At 44.6% G+C, this 20,000-nt stretch overlaps 1 protein-coding gene across 1 annotated transcript; it reads right to left on the bottom strand.

The window, feature by feature from the left end:
• Positions 1-9,925: 9,925 nt before the first annotated feature.
• Positions 9,926-15,744, bottom strand: LOC138946872 (uncharacterized). Its single transcript, XM_070318271.1, has 4 exons — positions 14,310-15,744; positions 11,710-12,477; positions 11,093-11,173; positions 9,926-10,936 (listed from the first exon to the last, which is right to left on the bottom strand). The coding sequence occupies exons 1-4, from the start codon at positions 15,079-15,081 to the stop codon at positions 10,092-10,094; spliced, it is 2,466 nt and encodes an 821-aa protein (XP_070174372.1). The 5' UTR covers positions 15,082-15,744; the 3' UTR covers positions 9,926-10,091.
• Positions 15,745-20,000: the final 4,256 nt, after the last annotated feature.

Below are 20,000 nucleotides of genomic sequence, written 5' to 3'. Positions count from 1 at the left end.
CTAACCAGGAGACCGGCTAACCAGGAGACCGGCTAACCAGCGGACCGGCTAACCAGCGAACCGGCTAACCAGCGGACCGGCTAACCAGCGAACCGGCTAACCAGCATACCGGCTAAGCAGCAGCAGCAGAGATAAAGCTAAGTGCACCATGTCGTACGCACCCCGTTGACCACCGTTGTCTTTTCGTATCTATGATTTCATTGGAGTAGTGACAACGTGGGGTGTGTGACACCTGCACGAACTAGAGCTTTTTGAACAGAACATTCTCATTTAACTATATTTACACGGGTTCAGCGTGTTCCTATAATTTTCTACATACTACTGGCATTTTGTCAGTGAACACTGGTTTTTTACGTGTTGAGAACGTAAAAGGAACATATTTTGAGTGAAGACTCGAGGGAGGTGGAGAGTTTATACATAAACAGGCGTCTGAAACTTATACTTTTGTTGACTCTATTTAATTGTATGACTGCGAGAGTGGATCGTGGTGTGGTTAGTTAATTAGTAGTAATTAACCGGTTCATAATCACCTTAAGTGATATATTGAAACGTGACACATGGGGGCCAAGCCGGGATTTACTCAGTTAATTTCCAACTGATAAAGACCCACCAATTAAGGATAACTAAGAGCAGATAATCTCGTCAGTGCTCGACTTATTTTCTGCTTGGTGCTACCCTTTTTTGTATAGTTTTGATCATATACCACACCTTAAGCGATTCACATCTTGCAGGAAATGTAAATTGTAATTTGTAAGCTATTGTATGCGCTAACTGTGATTACTTCCCTTTCCTTTGTTTGTGAATCTTTGTTGTTGTACGTTCAGAGTTTTCCGTTGCAGAGAGCTGAGCGGGGTTAGCGGATTTGTTATTCGTTTTACTCAGTTTTCTCTACATTGTTGTTTCGCATTTTGTAACAGGTTACATTTCTACCGTCTTGTTTTACTTGGATTTTTCTCCATATTTTGACTTTGTTGGAATTTTGGGGGGGAAGGGTCCGAGGACTTCTGTCCTAACCAAGGCTGTGGGAGACACTCTGTTTCACCGCAAAAAGCAGCCGATAAAGTAGGCCACGGCTGTGGGAAACACTTTGTTTCACCGCAAAAAGCAGCCATAAAGTAGGCTACGCGTTTTGTTCTACACCGTTTGGATTTTTCTTCTGCATTTTCCGGTTGCTGGATTTTTGTATCCACCGCTTTCATCACCGCGTGTTCTAGCTATAGCTGCGTTAGACTTACTTTGGTAATAAAGCTTTGCTAAAACTAACCATGGCTACAGGGGGATCTCCTACGAGGAGAATAACTTTCGAGACTCCTGGGAGCGAGCAACCGACTGAGCGAGACGCACGCGTTAGAGCCCGAAGCGTTCTAAAACGCTTAGAAGTAGAACGGAAGGAAGAATTTGAGCGACTGACAAGAAAAGAAGAACGTGACCGACAGGACAAGAAAGACGAACTTGACAGACAAGAAAGGGAACGACAGGCTGAACGAGACAGACAGGAAAGGAAAGACGAACGTGACAGACAAGAACGGAAAGAGAAAGATGAACTTGACAGACAAGAAAGGGAACGACAGGCAGAACGTGACAGACAAGAAAAGAAGGACGAACGTGACAGACTAGACCGGAAGGAACAGGCAGATCGCGATCACCAGCTAGAGCTAGCTAGGCTACAGGCCGAGAAGGGTACGCTTACTCAGGCTAGCGCATCGACATTTGTTGCCGACCGTACGAGACTGCCGACGTTCGACGATGACAAGGACGAGCTCGACGATTTTTTACGCCGGTTTGAGCGCATTGCATCCGACCAGAAGTGGGACGAGGCCACGTGGGCTAGCCGCCTTAGCACCTGCTTAAAGGGACGCGCATTGCAGCTCTACAACGCTTTGGATGACGACGAGGCGAGAGACTATCAGGCACTAAAGAAGGCGTTACTCCAGCGCTTCAACCTGACTGCGGAAGCCTACAGACGACGTCTGCGTAACAGCAAGAGACTGAGCGGCGAGCTGAGCCATCAGTTTGTGGCACGCCTTAATCTCTACCTGCGGCGCTGGGTGGAGATGGCCGAAAAGGACTGGACCGTCAACGACCTTGCCGACCTCATAGTCATGGAACAACTGATGTCCAGCCTGCGACCTGAGGTGGTGACCTTCGTGCAGGAGCACCAGCCAAAGACTACTCAGGAGGCAGCCGACTGGATCAGAGTACACGAGGACGCCCAGGCGATCTCCGGCAAATCTTCAGGCTCACGGCCGGGAAAATCGGGAAATTCAGGTTCTTCAGGACCCAAGGACGGGAAGCATGGGAGGTCAAGGTTCCTCAGGGACAAGAAGTTGCTCTACCGGGAGTTCAGCAACCAAGAAGGTACATTCAAACAGGTTGTCGTGCCTCGCGAGTTTCGCGAGGGTGTCATGGCAACGGCACACGACTCGATTCTGGGAGGTCATCTTGGTACCAAGAAGACCACGGATCGTGTCTGGCGCCACTTTTACTGGCCAGGCATCTGCACGGATGTCCGACGTTTCTGTGCGTCCTGCGATAAGTGCCAGAAGGTGGTTGCCAAAGGAAGGGTGAGGAAGGTCCCCTTGGAGAAGATGCCGCTCATCGACGAACCCTTTCGTCGGGTGGCAGTGGACATCATCGGGCCCATCTTGCCTGCGTCTGAGGACGGAAACAGATACATTTTGACCATGGTGGACTACGCTACTCGATACCCAGAGGCGATCCCTCTGAAATCGATTGAAGCCACGCGAGTAGCTGAGGCTCTGGTTACTATGTGGTCCCGGCTGGGAATTCCATCAGAGGTACTCACCGACAGAGGCACGCAGTTCACGGGAGGAGTGATGGCGGAGGCAGCACGACTGCTATCACTGGAGCAGCACTTCACCACTCCTTACCATGCTCAGTGCAACGGACTGGTGGAAAGGTTCAATGGCACCTTGAAGACCATGCTGAGGAAACTAGCTCAGGAGAAACCACGCACGTGGGACAGGTACATCCCGGCATTGCTTTTTGCATACCGCGAGGTTCCTCAGGAGAGCTTGGGCTTTTCCCCATTTGAGTTGTTGTACGGCAGACAGGTACGCGGTCCCATGGCTATCCTGCGTCAGGCTTGGACGGACGAAGAAGCTGACGAGGAGGTGCAGACGACAGCGACCTACATCGTAGAACTCAGGAACAGGATTTAAGAGACCTGCAAACTGGCTCAAGAGAACCTGGGAAGAGCAGCACAGCGTTACGCGCGAGGATTCGACCGCAAGGCACGGCCGCGCAGCTTCAAGATTGGAGAACGGGTGTTGCTACTTTTACCTGTCAAACACAACAAGCTACAACTGCAGTGGCAAGGACCTTTTGAGGTGACAGCGAAAGTGGGCCAGAACGACTACAGGATCGTCATGAACGGGAAAGCACGCCTGTACCACGCCAACCTGCTGCGCGCCTACATAGAGAGGACTGCCTACGGGGAAAAGGACAAAGTGACAGAAGCAGTTGCTGTCGTGATGGACGAGACAACGGAAGAACAGGGAGGAGGACGTGTACCAGTTTGTCCGCTGGAGGCTAGTGAGGATCACACGGACGTGCACATCTCACCTGATCTTGGGGACGACCAGCAGGCGGACTTGCAAGAGATCCTGAAGGATGCAGCACGGGTCCTTACAGACATACCACTTCAGACGCATCTAGAGGAGTTTACCTTCGACTTGCTGGAGAAGCAGCCAGTGAGGACGAAGCAGTATCCCATGCCTCATGCCCAGAAGGAGGTGGTCAGGAAGGAAATCGCCGACATGACGAAGTTGGGCGTCATCGAGCCAGCGAACTCTCCCTACAGTTCACCAATTGTGCTTGTGAAGAAGAAGGATGGACGCGTCAGGTTCTGTGTCGACTACCGGAAGCTGAACAAGATTACGGCGTTTGACGCGGAACCCATGCCTGATGTGGACTACCTCTTCAGTCACTTGGCCAAGGCCAAGTATTTTTCAAAATTAGACCTCACCAAGGGATACTGGCAAATTCCAGTTGCCGAGGAAGATCGCCCAAAGACTGCATTTACCACTCCATTCGGCCAGTTCCAGTGGACAGTCATGCCTTTTGGTCTACAGAATGCAGGTGCCGTCTTCACTCGCATGATGAGGAAACTTTTGGAACCATTGAAGCGCGAGGACATCAGCAGTTTCATCGACGATGTGCTGATCGCGACAGAGACATGGACTGAACATCTCGACGCCCTGCGCGACGTGTTCGGAAGGTTGAAGGACGGAAATCTGGGAGCTAAACCGTCCAAGTGCTACTTGGGATTTCGGGAATTGTCTTTCCTGGGTCATGTTGTCGGCGAGGGATTGCTCGTTCCAGAGGACGACAAGATCCAGAAGATTCGGGAGGCGGAGCCACCGCGCACGAAGAAAGAAGTCAGGTCTTTCCTGGGCCTAGCCAGCTTCTACAGACGCTTCATCCCGCACTTTGCCGAAATCGCCCCACCACTGACCAACCTTACCAAGAAACTACAACCGACCGTTGTAGTGTGGACTGAGGAATGCAGCTCCGCATTCAACACCCTGAAGAGGCGACTCACCAGTCAGCCTATTCTCCGACTACCAGACCTGAACAAGGACTTCGTGCTGAGGACAGACGCTTCAGGGAAGGGACTTGGGGCAGTGTTGCTTCAGGAGACAGAGGGGTTTTTGCACCCTGTTTGCTTCGCCAGCCGTAAGCTGACCTCGGCCGAGGCAGCGTATGCAACGGTTGAACGCGAGTGTCTCGCCATTGTCTGGGGCATCCAGAAGTTCGAAGCGTACCTGTACGGACGACCTTTCTGTCTGGAGACGGACCATCAACCTCTGCAATATCTTCAGGTTGCAAGGTTGGCAAACGCCAGACTTATGCGCTGGGCGTTGATTCTCCAACCGTACCAATTCACGGTACGCGTCATTCCGGGCGCCAACAATGTTGGAGCTGACTTTCTCTCTCGGGCTGTAGAGGAGAACATGACTGTGAGCGAAACCGAGGTTTCGTCTTGAAGAGGGGAGGTGTGTCACGATCGAGTGACAGAGACCAAGAAAGTGTCACTCAGTGGAGTGCCTGTTCTTGGTCGAGTATGATAGAAAGCGCCTGTACGTGATATTGGGCTACAGCAGAGTTTGCTGACAGTGCTCAACTAGCACGGATGTTTTGTAGTGCACGAGTTTCACAGTGGGGGTTTCTGCTGTCATAGGGCTGACGGTTTTTCGCTGACAGCGCGCACGGGATTTTCACGGATTGAGTTTCTCGTGTCTTTTTTCTGCTTGGGAGGCAGAATTGTGTATAGCTGGACTGGTTTTGTGACAAGGTCAGTCACGTGTTATTGGCTAGGTTGTCTGAGAGAGACACAAGCACGGGGCACTTGACACCCAGCGGCAGAAGGGGAAGGATCTAATACACAGTTTCTAGAGTATGATGGTTTTTCACCGAATATTGTATTCGGCACTCTAGGGGAGCTTCCACTAGTTTTTCCTTTCTCACTGCCACATATTTTGCTGAGGACAAGTCGTCAACTTTCCTTCGTCGGCGATGGCTTTCGCATAAGGATTCGACAAGGGGTTCTGGAGGTTTTTGGTCACTGTTGACGAACAGAGGCTGTTCCAGGGAGGAGGCGGACTTTGCTTCCATTGAGAGTACAATCATAGGCTTTTGAGGTAATAAATCATTATTTAACGCTGTTGATGAGTCTGTGTTTGTGGAATGAAATACTCTCTGTTGTTCTTTCCAGGTTAGCGCATAATTTACTCTCTGTGACGCTAAAATACTAATCTGTATATGGTTTTTGCAGATAGGGAGAGAAGGACGGAAAATGACTGTTTTGTTGTTGTAAAAAGGCCGTTTTGTGCAGGCCCACGTGCTCGATGAGGTATTTAAAGATGACATGTTTTAAGGTGGTGGGTGAGGGGTAGCTGACATGTTTAGTGCACCGATGCTTTCTGTTTGCAGCCTTCGTTCGCCTCGCTTCGTTACGTTCCTGTAACATCTGCACGGCTGACTCTGGCGGGAACTGTTGAAGCTACGCTAACCAGGAGACCGGCTAACCAGGAGACCGGCTAACCAGCGGACCGGCTAACCAGCGAACCGGCTAACCAGCGGACCGGCTAACCAGCGAACCGGCTAACCAGCATACCGGCTAAGCAGCAGCAGCAGAGATAAAGCTAAGTGCACCATGTCGTACGCACCCCGTTGACCACCGTTGTCTTTTCGTATCTATGATTTCATTGGAGTAGTGACAACGTGGGGTGTGTGACACCTGCACGAACTAGAGCTTTTTGAACAGAACATTCTCATTTAACTATATTTACACGGGTTCAGCGTGTTCCTATAATTTTCTACATACTACTGGCATTTTGTCAGTGAACACTGGTTTTTTACGTGTTGAGAACGTAAAAGGAACATATTTTGAGTGAAGACTCGAGGGAGGTGGCGAGTTTATACATAAACAGGCGTCTGAAACTTATACTTTCGTTGACTCTATTTAATTGTATGCCTGCGAGAGTGGATCGTGGTGTGGTTAGTTAATTAGTAGTAATTAACCGGTTCATAATCACCTTAAGTGATATATTGAAACGTGACAATGATGATGATTGATGATGATGATGGAACTTTACTTTTCAAAGGTTTCAGGATACGCCTTTTCTTACAACCTATCCTTACATCTAAATAATACAACATACATGACAAACAGAAAATCTAAATAATACACCATTCTAATACATGACAAACAGAAAATCTAAATAATACAACATTCTTATACATGACAAACAGAAAATCTAAATAATACAACATTCTTATACATGACAAACAGAAAATTTAAATAATACAACATTCTTATACATGACAAACAGAAAATCTAAATAATACAACATTCTTATACATGACAAACAGAAAATCTAAATAATACAACATTCTTATACATGACAAACAGAAAATCTAAATAATACAACATTCTTATACATGACAAACAGAAAATCTAAATAATACAACATTCTTATACATGACAAACAGAAAATCTAAATAATACAACATTCTTATACATGACAAACAGAAAATCTAAATAATACAACATTCTTATACATGACAAACAGAAAATCTAAATAATACAACATTCTTATACATGACAAACAGAAAATCTAAATAATACAACATTCTTATACATGACAAACAGAAAATCTAAATAATACACCATTCTAATACATGACAAACAGAAAATCTAAATAATACAACATTCTTATACATGACAAACAGAAAATCTAAATAATACAACATTCTTATACATGACAAACAGAAAATCTAAATAATACAACATTCTTATACATGACAAACAGAAAATCTAAATAATACAACATTCTTATACATGACAAACAGAAAATCTAAATAATACAACATACATGACAAACAGAAAATCGCAAGCAAACAAACAAAGCTAAGAAGTTATCAACTAAACAAACAAAACAAAAAACAAGCAGAGAGAAAGAGAGAGACAGAAACAGAGACTCAGACAGACAGAGATAGACAAAGAGAGACACAGACAGAGAGAGACAGAAACAGAGACTCAGACAGACAGAGATAGACAAAGAGAGACACAGAAAGAGAGAGACAGAAACAGAGACTCAGACAGACAGAGATAGACAAAGAGAGACACAGACAGACAAACATATCTTTAGACTGACAGCCCGTCAAAGTTCAATATTTGAATTGTACAGCTTTAGTGTCAAAAATCTCCAGCGTGGCTTTGCGTGGTGCCTCACGAAGCAGACAGACTGATAGTTCCATTGCTGTTGATAAAAGAAATTGAAGGACATGACATCGGGTTCAACTGACTGTATCGTGAACTTTCAATTGGCAGAAACCCGTCACTTGTCTTGTGGAGTGTGACGCCCCGCATCTGAATTGTGTCCAGACTTGTTCAAATGATAACCGTGTGTAGGAGCATGGATGATAATGATAACCGTGTGTAGGAACATGGATGATAATGATAACCGTGTGTAGGAGTATGGATGATAATGATAACCGTGTGTAGGAGCATGGATGATAATGATAACCGTGTGTAGGAACATGGATGATAATGATAACCGTGTGTAGGAGTATGGATGATAATGATAACCGTGTGTAGGACCATGGATGATAATGATAACCGTGTGTAGGAACATGGATGATAATGATAACCGTGTGTAGGAGTATGGATGATAATGATAACCGTGTGTAGGAGCATGGATGATAATGATAACCGTGTGTAGGACCATGGATGATAATGATAACCGTGTGTAGGAGCATGGATGATAATGATAACCGTGTGTAGGAGCATGGATGATAATGATAACCGTGTGTAGGAGCATGGATGATAATGATCGGTGACTCAGTGTGCGTCAGCGTAAAACGTTTTGAGTGCTGGTAATACAACATTACACTGGATCCTCTCTCTTCAGACTTCCTCCATTTTAAGACCCTGTTTTCTTAGACTTTCTGCTCATAACCTGTGTAACTGTATCCCCCCCCCCATTTTAAGACCTCCTCCTTTCTCAGATGTGTGGTGGGGGTCTCTGAGGGGAGGTTCCACTGTGTGGTGGAAACAATCTCTTAAGACCCATGCGATTTAAGACTCCCCCCCCCTTCTTTTTAAGACCTTCATTTTTCAAATGTTCTGTTCATATCCTCTGCAAATATACCTCCTAAATGTTAAAAATGCCCTCCTTTCTAAAATATGATAACAACTGAATGTTTGTGGTCTTGAAAGGGGGTCACACCGTATCGACAGTAATGGTTCGTTTTAACAATGGCAGTGCGGCATCGTCCTCAAAGACACCGTATCGACAGTAATGGTTCGTTTTAACAATGGCAGTGCGGCATCGTCCTCAAAGACAGCGTATCGACAGTAATGGTTCGTTTTAACAATGGCAGTGCGGCATCGTCCTCAAAGACACCGTATCGACAGTAATGGTTCGTTTTAACAATGGCAGTGCGGCATCGTCCTCAAAGACACCGTATCGACAGTAATGGTTCGTTTTAACAATGGCAGTGCGGCATCGTCCTCAAAGACAGCGTATCGACAGTAATGGTTCGTTTTAACAATGGCAGTGCGGCATCGTCCTCAAAGACACCGTATCGACAGTAATGGTTCGTTTTAACAATGGCAGTGCGGCATCGTCCTCAAAGACACCGTACCGACAGTAATGGTTCGTTTTAACAATGGCAGTGCGGCATCGTCCTCAAAGACACCGTACCGACAGTAATGGTTCGTTTTAACAATGGCAGTGCGGCATCGTCCTCAAAGACACCGTATCGACAGTAATGGTTCGTTTTAACAATGGCAGTGCGGCATCGTCCTCAAAGACACCGTATCGACAGTAATGGTTCGTTTTAACAATGGCAGTGCGGCATCGTCCTCAAAGACACCGTATCGACAGTAATGGTTCGTTTTAACAATGGCAGTGCGGCATCGTCCTCAAAGACACCGTCCATTAACGTGATATTGACAAACAGTTTTGGTCCATCTGACGCCCTTTCTTCCCCGGTGTACGAGACTAAGCTGGACTTCCAGTCACTTTGACCTAGCCGGACAATATCGCAGTGACTCGTCTTATGGCCGGTATGTCTGTAGTCATTTCGAAAGCCATTTGGCCCAAAACAAATCATCGCGTCAAAAAGTTCAGTACACGAGTAATACATATGTCACAGTAGAAACTAGAATTCAGTAGGATCCGGAATCCTACTAGTAGAGACTGGAATCTCAGTTTCTACTAGTAGATACTGGAATTCCAGTCTCAACTGGACTTTTTCAAGTTCAAACTGGAATTCCAGTATCTACTAGTAGATACCGGAATTCCACTTACAACTGGATTTTTTCCAGTTGAAAGTGGAATTCCGATATCTACTAGTAGAAACTGGAATTCCAGTTTCAACTAACAGCCAGTTCATGTTGGAATTCAGTTCAAATTGGAATTTCGCGATGGAGATGAATGTAGTTTCTTTTTTGTTTAAAATGAACAGTTGACTACTTTATTGAAAGCAAATCCATTGTTTAAAAAGACCCAACACCACAAACTGCATAGTCAAATCAATGAAAATCACATCAGACAACTTCAGGACATGTTCTTGCATTTCTTGCTGTGCGGGTGGCATTTGGTGCCACATGCAAGTTTGGCATCTTTGCACGGACACCTCTTTGTCATGCACGCGCCTGTGCACGTACAGACGGACCTGGCGACAGCTCCACGGTTTTGCCAACCAGTTGATGACCTGGAGGCTTGAATGAGGGACACTTCCTTAAGAGTCTGTGGGTTTACCACATTGAGATGTGGGAGGACCACACTGCTCATGTCCACAAGCTCCACCCCCCGAAACCAGTTTTTAACAATTCCAGTCGGGCAATACACCCGATAGACAGAATCACCGCCCCTCATCTTTGATTCCAGAATCTTGCAGGTCAAGAGCCGCACGTCAGTGTTGGTCCTGTCGGCACTGTGGATTTTCACTCCGACAGTGTGCCCGTTTTGGAATGATTGGGTCACGTCTTTTACCTTCTTTTGGTACCTCGTGTCTTGACGTCTGGCAGCCTTCAAATAGTTATTTCTGGCAACAAGTCGCTTCTCCTTGTGAGCCGTGTTCCCTTCTTCATTTTGCACTGTTGCAGTGCGTTTCCACAACACAAACTGTCCTACTTCTAATGGTTCATTCATAGGGTTGGCAATTGTAGGCACATGTGTAGGAACGAACACTTCGTCAACAGAAAACACAGCATGAGTGGTTTTAGTCACTTTCACACCATGCACAACGTCAAGATTTGTGTGCTCTGTGCCAGAACAAACGATGACGTTGTCGCTCAAAAGAAGATACTCCTTTCCTCGCTTGTGGCTGGTACAGGTAGTAGATGATGTACTTGGTGAATCCACGTTTTCTACAATGCCGAGAGAAGAACCACCAGCACCTGTGAAACAAACAAATTAAAATCGTCTACGCTGGTGTGAAAACCAAGAAAGGTGGTGTAAGGGTTAACCTGTTAACATCTTCAAACTAGTCTTTATAAATTGATAGAAAATATGGCACATTGAAAGTGTGTTGAGGGAAGTGTGAAGAAACTTACCAGTGGCATGCTGCTCAGGAGTGCTGAGAGAAGGTCCGAGAGGATCCTGAAAGTTGACTGCTTCTGAAGAACGGTCAGCACCTGTGAAACAAATAAAATGCAGTTGTATTTGCAACAGACATTTGCAGTCATTCTTCTTCTTCTCTGTTGGGAAATGTGACATGATAATGTGGCATGTATGTGTACACATTAATCACTGTGTACTAGTGTTTCGACGTTGAAGTGATACAGGAAGAAATTCTGAATAATTCATTGCAAAAACATACACTTGACCCATTTTGACAGGAAAGTTTTTTTTGAAAGTTGACTGCTTCTGAAGAACGGTCAGCACCTGTGAAACAAATGAACTGTAGTTGTATTTGCATCAAATCTGCCATTAATCCCCAGAGTCATTAACCCTTGCCAGTGCACCTCCCGTCTCCTGCATTGTGTATCATTATCAAAATTGTGTTCATCATTAGTTTGTTATGGCTGCAAAAGGGTTAATGTAATGGAATGTTACTCCTATTAATACGACTAATACAGTAATGGGCGTCAACTAGTCCAATGGTTGCATGGCCAATATCTCTAAAACACAAGATTTTTAAAACCAATTCAGATAGAAGCATACCACATACCAGCAGTTGAAGGTCCGGGAGTTGGCAAAGAATTGTTGACTGGCTGCAGAACTGTATCAAAGACCACTTCACTCCACACAGTGATTCTCTCGTCGTCCTCGCAGCTGATGTCACTCTGGCTCCCTGACTGCACAACTGCACTTCTCTGACTCACGGCTGTGTCTTCTTGACTCAGAACTACACGCCCCACATTGTCCAGCCACACTGACTGCACGACTGCACCATCATGATTCAATGACTCAACGACTGCACCTTCCTGACTCAATGACTCGACGACTGCACCTTCCTGACTCAATGACTCGACGACTGCACCTTCCTGACTCAATGACTCAACGACTGCATCTTCCTCACTCACTGACTGCACGACTGCACCTTCCTGACTCAATGACTCGACGACTGCACCTTCCTGACTCAATGACTCGACGACTGCACCTTCCTGACTCAATGACTCAATGACTGCATCTTCCTCACTCACTGACTGCACGACTGCACCTTCCTGCCTCATTGTGGGAAGCATAACAAGCAGATCATTTGGCAAATCTTCTTCACGCACAATACCCTGAGCTGCAAATTCCTCCCAAACAGCTTGGTCCGAACGTGGTTTCTGACCAAATACAAGTTCATACGGTGTTGTCCCAGTTGCACTTGAAACTGATGTGTTGATTGAGTGAACCACAGACTTTAATCCCCTGCTCCATTGTGGGCCATTGGTATCCATCCATTTGCCTAGTTTCAATTGTAGGTCTCCGTTCCCCCTCTCAATGCACCCTGCACACAGTGAAGCAATCCCAGTTGGATACTGTCACCTTAAATAGAGGCCTTTTCAAGCCTAGGCCACTGCACTATGTCTGTAGCCCATATTTCAGGTTGTAAAGCTGATTTATAAAGCTGCTAGAGCAGTTTTAATTTGAGAAGTCGAGTGTATCATTCATCGAAAGGTTCATGGTACTGTCACAGTACCATTAAAGGGGTATGAAAGACCTAAACCGGAAGTAGAATTCCTTGAACGGCAGCTGATACATTACTCTATGAACTCTCATTATCCAGAAAATTAAGCCTGAAAGCCTGGTATTCGCTGAGAAACATCGGAAAACGCAAAATCAAAATAAACAATCCTTATCCGGAAGTGGTAAAAAAACAACGTTTTATTATCAAAAGGGAAGTGTGGCTTCGCGTCGGACATTGAGTTGGAATCTTCCAGGCTTCTCCCATCACATGGGATGATAAGATTCAGCCTTTAGGACCACTTCCGGATAATAATTGTTTAATTTGATTTTGAGTTTTCCGATGTTTCTGAAGTAATACTGGACTTACAGGCTTGAAACTTTGGATAATGAGAGTTGATAAGGTAATGTATCAGCTGCCGTTCAAAGATTTCTACTTCCGGTTTAGGTCTTTCATACCCCTTTAAGTGCCATGACCATTTCGACCATTTGGTATCAATTGAACCGTTATGGTGTGTAGTTTTTGAAAAGTGATGTAGTTGCAGCACTTTAGTACAACATGCCAAATGAACCCCTTGTTGCCCCAAAACGTCAAAATTTTGAAAAGTTCACTCATTCCCCTAATTTTTAAAAATGGCACTGTGTATTTCACTTTAAATGCAGTTAGACAGGCTTAGGAGATCAAACAGACCCAAATCGGTAACGTTGGATAACATATCGTTAATTTTGAAGAAAAAATAAGTTGGAAAAATGAAAAATGGCATTTTTTCCATATTTCACAGACAAGAGGTTAATTTGGACTTTTATGTAAAATTGAGGCACACCAAAACCACTTTTCAAATTTTACACCCCCAGACGGTTAAAATAACATCTATTTATCCATGTTAATCCATAGTTTGACTGATGTGCTGAGAACGTTTTACCAAATATTGCTCAAATTCCATAATTTTTTTTAATACTTTTGATATATTCCCAGTCTTAATAACGCAATCCCTTCTCAAAATGCCTTAAAATACATCTGTAAAGGTCAAGGAAGTCAAACAGATTCATAATATGTTTTTAAATTAAAATTCAAAGTGCCGTTTTCCAAAACTAGGGGAATGAGTGAAAACTTCAAAGTTTCCTGGTTTTGGTAACAAGGGGTTAATCTAGCATGTTGTACTAAAGTGCTGCAACTGCGACATTAGTTTTCAAAACCTGGACATCATAGCGGTTCAGTTCATACCCATTTTAGCTTGTTATACCGCCAGTAAAAAAAAAAATCACAATCACAATCACCACTATGGAAATTTTAGATTAGACCTATTGCGTTAAATTTCGGTTTCATATTCCATGTTACCACAGGTAGGTCTGCCTCATTAACCCTTTCACTGCCGGGGTGTTTCAATTCAATGTCAGTAAAATGTGAAAAATGATCCGATTACGAAAAAAGCTGAATGTTTATCTTTTGACAGATGCAACAGACAAAACATGTTACCACCGGTAGGTCTGCCTCATTAACCCTTTCACTGCCGGGGTGTTTCAATGCATGGTCACTCTTCGACAAGAATGTTTTCTCTAACTGGCTAGAGTGCAGGACGGGTATACCCGTCTTGTAGGCACTGTAAGGGTTAATTTTCATTTCTGAAAAAAATACAAATAAAAACGAACACTTACCCTGACTTTCAGGATGTCTTGGGCGTCCATGGATGATCACTGTTCCAGGCCACAGATCACACACTTCACGTATCACGTTCGCCGTGAATTCTCTGCCATTGTCACTCTGCAGGAGGCGTGGTGGTCCAAAGGTGCAGAATTGGTCGAACAGATGACCTGCTACCTCTGCTGCAGTCTTGGATTCCAAGGGATAGGCCCAAGAAAACTTCGAAAAACAGTCCCTTGCATGCAGGATCCATTTAAAGTCCCTGTCAGGCCTGCTGCGGAAGTCAATGAGGTCGATTTGGACTCTGAGTAGAAAAGACAGATTGATCATTGCCTTTCCAGATGGAAGTGATTTCACCACCTGGCGCTGCCTGCAGCTGGGACAGGTCTTCAGGAACACACTGACTGCTGAGTGGTGGACTCCTGCGTAGTTTGCTTTGATTTCCGCCCACGTTTTATCCCTTCCCCCATGGCCAACATGAACGTGACATCGCGCAATTGTCGCAAACAATTCCTCTCTGGTCACAACCGGGCAGTTGGTTTTCTGGCAACATAGCATTGTCCTTGCCCCCACAACTTGTAATTTATAATGCTTTGCACACCTGTACTTGAATTTGGCACCTTCTGGACATTGCTGGCCCTTGTTCAGTTGCAGAGCTTTCACTATTTTTGTGTACTTCTCTTGGGCAATGCAGAAACATTCTCGTTTGCTGTCATCAAGACTCCGTATGTGTGCTTCTAAAAGAGAATAAAACAGAGTTTTCTGATCCTCTGACTCGGACTCCATCTTCAATCTTGACTGCTGTCTGTCACTGACACTTCACTCTGATCAACTGATCAAGACTCACTGTGAATAGAAGGGCCTCGGTTGTTCCATATTACTCTGGCTGGAGAACATTGGTCACTTTATTTGCAACAACAACTCAGATTCACGTGAAGAAGTCATTGTCACATCTAAGCTTTGTTTTCAAGTTGAACCCTCTCTGTGGATATGATCCCAGTTTCTTTTTCAGTTTTCAAATAATTCCAATTTCCATATTACTCTGGCTGGAGAACATTGGTCACTTTATTTGCAACAACAACTCAGATTCACGTGAAGAAGTCATTGTCACATCTAAGCTTTGTTTTCAAGTTGAACCCTCTCTGTGGATATGATCCCAGTTTCTTTTTCAGTTTTCAAATAATTCCAATTTAAACTGAATTCCAACATGAACTGGCTGTTAGTTGAAACTGGAATTCCAGTTTCTACTAGTAGATATCGGAATTCCACTTTCAACTGGAAAAAATCCAGTTGTAAGTGGAATTCCGGTATCTACTAGTAGATACTGGAATTCCAGTTTGAACTTGAAAAAGTCCAGTTGAGACTGGAATTCCAGTATCTACTAGTAGAAACTGAGATTCCAGTCTCTACTAGTAGGATTCCGGATCCTACTGAATTCTAGTTTCCCCTGTGACACATATATCCGCGGACCTGTTTTGAGCCTAATGCAGTAATGGCTTTCCATAAAATACAGCCATTCATCATCTCTTTCCCTGGGGTACTGGGTCACCCAGGCATGCTTGACCGTGGTCAGTGGCTATATTTTATGGAAAGCCATTCGGCTCAAAATAGGTCAGCGCACCTACAAACTGCGACTTCCGATCGTCAAATAATGGATGAACGCTTTTGTTTCAAAGCCGTATAGTTCGTTTCGACATTCGTTAAACGGATGAAATTAACCACAGATAGTTGATGTCTTTGCCTCTTGTTGGTGTTTTTCCCCTCCCTTTTCTTCAGAGTGTTTTCCACACGATAGATTCGCTGATTTGTCTCACGAAGCCGACATCGACATCAACAAAGCGATTGCAGAAGCAAACTATGTACCTACACGACTGAGAAAAACATGCAATTGTTTTACGGCGTCAATGCCAACAGAGAACAAAGAAGTGTTAGGTACTCACGCCGTGACAACTCTGACCACGGACAAGCGCCTGTTGCTCGACAGAATTGACCGAACAAAAACAAATGACGTCAATCGGCTGGGGTTACGTTACAACGTTGACAAACAAGTGAAGAGAAGAAACAAGGACCAGCGGCAAAATGACAGCGGATTATAGCCGGTCGAAAAGGCATCAAATGACTGTGTTATGCTTGACTCCCAATAAGGCAACACATGTGTCACGCTTGACTTTCAAACAGGCAACAAATGTGTCACGCTTGACTGACAAAAAGGCAACACATATGTCACGCTTGACTGACTAAAAGGCAACACATAGGCCTATGTCACGCTTGACTCTCAATAAGGCAACACATGTGTCACGCTTGACTTTCAAACAGGCAACAAATGTGTCACGCTTGACTGACAAAAAGGCAACACATATGTCACGCTTGACTCTCAATAAGGCAACACATGTGTCACGCTTGACTTTCAAAAAGGCAACAAATGTGTCACGCTTGACTGACAAAAAGGCAACACATGTGTAACGCTCGACTGACAAAAAAGCAACACATGTGTCACGCTTGACTGACAAAAAGGCAACACATGTGTAACGCTCGACTGACAAAAAAGCAACACATGTGTCACGCTTGACTGACAAAAAGGCAACACATGTGTAACGCTTGACTGACAAAAAGGCAACACATGTGTCACACTTGACTGACAAAAAAGCAACACATGTGTCACGCTTGACTGACAAAAAAGCAACACATGTGTAACGCTTGACTGACAAAAAGGCAACACATGTGTCACGCTTGACTGACAAAAAGGCAACACATGTGTCACGCTTGACTGACAAAAAAGGCAACAAATGTGTTATGCTTGACTGACAAAAAAGGCAACAAATGTGTCATGCTTGACTGACAAAAAAGGCAACAAATGTGTCATGCTTGATTGACAAAAAAGGGAACAAATGTGTCACGCTTGTCTGACAAAAAAGGCAACAAATGTGTTATGCTTGACTGACAAAAAAGGCAACAAATGTGTCATGCTTGATTGACAAAAAAGGGAACAAATGTGTCACGCTTGTCTGACAAAAAGGCAACAAATGTGTTATGCTTGACTGACAAAAAGGCAACAAATGTGTCATGCTTGATTGACAAAAAAGGGAACAAATGTGTCACGCTTGTCTGACAAAAAGGCAACACATGTGTTATGCTTGACTGACAAAAAAGGCAACAAATGTGTTATGCTTGACTGACAAAAAGGCAACAAATGTGTCTCGTTTGACTGACCAAAAGGCAACAAATATGTTACGCCTGACTCTCAAAAAGGCAACGAAACAAAGTTCTTTATGAAAAGAGGCCGATCTTGATCAAGTCCTAGATGTTGCAATCCAAGTTTTGATGCAGTTTAGGGCCGTAAGACATTGATTTCTTACTCGCGTGCTGAAGTGCATTTTGACTCCAGAAATACACTTTTTTTTATGCGAGGAGCTGTTTTGAGCCAAATGGCTTTCAATAATATTTTACGCTTCAGTAATATTTTACGGCCATAACGTCGAAGGGCTGTGGTACTACTAGTATTTGACAGATCCCGTGAGACAGGGGCTGTGCTATGGTCCGATGAACTTCACTTTTACGACAGTTTTGCGATCGCTGTTTTGGGCGGTAGTGTTGAGTTTTCTCGTGCGTTGCATGTTTGTCTGGCTGGCTGGCTGGCTGGCTGACTGGCTCGCTATGGCTTTGTCTGTCAAGAGAGAGACATAAGAAAACAGGGTTTGTTTATTATTTGTCTGTCTAGCTCGTTGCCTGTCTGTCTTTGGCTCTTCGTCTGTATTCTAAAATAATCTAGTGTCCGTGAACAGACAGTGACACAGACGGACAGACACATTGATAAACACACCCTGTTGTTTCTGTCTCTGTCTCTTTTTCTGTCTCTCTCTCCGTCTCTCCGTCTCTCTCTCTCTCTCTCTCTCTCTCTCTCTCTCTCTCTGTCTGGCTGTCTGTCTCTCGTTCTGTCTGTCTCTGTCTCTCTCTCTCTCTCCGTCTCTTTTCTCTCTCTCTCTCTCTCTCTCTCTCTCTATCTCTCTCTCTGTCTGGCTGTCTGTCTGGCTGTCCGTCTCTCTTTCTGTCTGTCTCTGTCTTTCTCTCTGTCTCTGTCTCTCTGTCTCTCTGTCTCTGTCTCTCTGTCTCTCTGTCTCTCTCTTTGTCTGTCTCTCTCTGTCTGTCTCTCGTCCCCTTCCCCCCGGCCCCCTATTTCTCGTCCACCCTGTTCCAGACATTAAAACGAGTGCCAACAAGTCGCAAAGGTAGTGAAAACAATAAAATCAACATTAGCCAAACCAGTAGAGAAGTATCTGGCTACAATCACGGATACTGCCAATGTCAATCATTCCCAAGGTTAGCACTATCAGTGTAGGAAACGATTGTTTGTGTTTAATGCATCGCTGTCAACAGAGTCATCTCCCTTGTCCGGTGATGAATGAAGTTATCTGCCCTTGCTTCATCATTTGTGACCACAAACAGTAGGCGGACCTTGGCAAACAGCCATCAACACTGCGCATGTTTGTGAATAAATGGATAGTTTATGGACAATGCCACTCCCATCCCCCCACCCCTCCCCCTCGTCGAGATGACGCTTCATGCCCCACAGGTTGAGACCTATGAGGGGCTGGTGTTGGTTATTCGATACCGCAGCCCACCCCCTCCCGTTCTCCTGCACCTGCTCTACACACACCGCTCCCTCGTAGCCCATCTCCATGACAATATTTGTCAACACCGTAGGCAAACTGTGTGGCACGCACGCACACGCACACACACACATACACACACACACACACACACACACACACACACACACACACACACACACACACACACATATACACACACACACACATACACACACACGTACACACACACACACACACACACACACACACGTACACACACACACACACACACACACGTACACGTACACACACACACACACACACACACACGTACACCGAGAAGTCACTCCTAACAAGTATAGACAATTTAAATTGCACTTTTCAACTTTTCCTCCAAAAACGTCGAACGATTGAGAAAGAAAGGGTTAATACGTTAGCGTGACTAGGGATATCCACACGTACTGAAAACCTTTCACAGGAGAGAAATGAACGTCTGAGGGTTTTTCCACAGTATAGCTTTTTCTCACCTTAATTCAACGGTAATTCGACGACGGTCTTATTCCTGGGCTTAGCCACAGAGACTGCGGACAAAATCGATGCCAAGTTTATTACTTTTCTTTAACTTGTCGTTCAATCTGTACTATTTGGCCACTTTGCACAGCTTAAAATGCCGCTGATGCATGTAGTCTTGGGCCGGCTGTAAGATGTTCGATTTCAACACATCTCATCTGGTTAGCATAGATGTGTCCACGAAGACAGTTGATTCACTTGTAGCTACTTGTTATAGTAATATAACATCAGTTGCTTCATTTCATTTAAATAGGTTTCCTGTTTCCGTCGTATTCGATATCTCAGTATTCAGTTTGTTTCTTTTGTGCGATGTGTTTTGCTTTTGCTAATCGATTGTGACATCTTGTGATATGCCTAAATTCAACATGTTAGTGATTATCATTTTAAAACAAAGTCACTAAATACAGGGTGGTCCAAAAAAAAGCGCCCTATTTTGTTTTTAATCTCATTTTTGACTGCAAAGAGAGATTTAGAAAATGTCTTCACCAAACAATAGCAGAATGATGGCAAATTATGTCTTGTGCATTTTGGTAGAAACTGGTCTGT

The sequence above is a fragment of the Littorina saxatilis genome, linkage group LG14, assembly GCF_037325665.1.
Source record: "Littorina saxatilis isolate snail1 linkage group LG14, US_GU_Lsax_2.0, whole genome shotgun sequence".
Classification (NCBI taxonomy): Eukaryota; Metazoa; Mollusca; class Gastropoda; order Littorinimorpha; family Littorinidae; genus Littorina; species Littorina saxatilis.
Note: the sequence above shows the minus strand (reverse complement) of the source record. Positions and strands in the feature narration are given on the sequence as shown.

Excerpts from the sequence above, each read along its gene's own strand:
- LOC138946872 (XM_070318271.1), bottom strand. The coding sequence starts at position 15,081 with ATGGAGTCCGAGTCAGAGGATCAGAAAACTCTGTTTTATTCTCTTTTA. Across the intron at positions 11,174-11,709 it reads TCCCGGACCTTCAACTGCTG|GTGCTGACCGTTCTTCAGAA; the intron begins GTATGTGGTATG and ends TTTGTTTCACAG. Across the intron at positions 10,937-11,092 it reads TCCTGAGCAGCATGCCACTG|GTGCTGGTGGTTCTTCTCTC; the intron begins GTAAGTTTCTTC and ends TTTGTTTCACAG.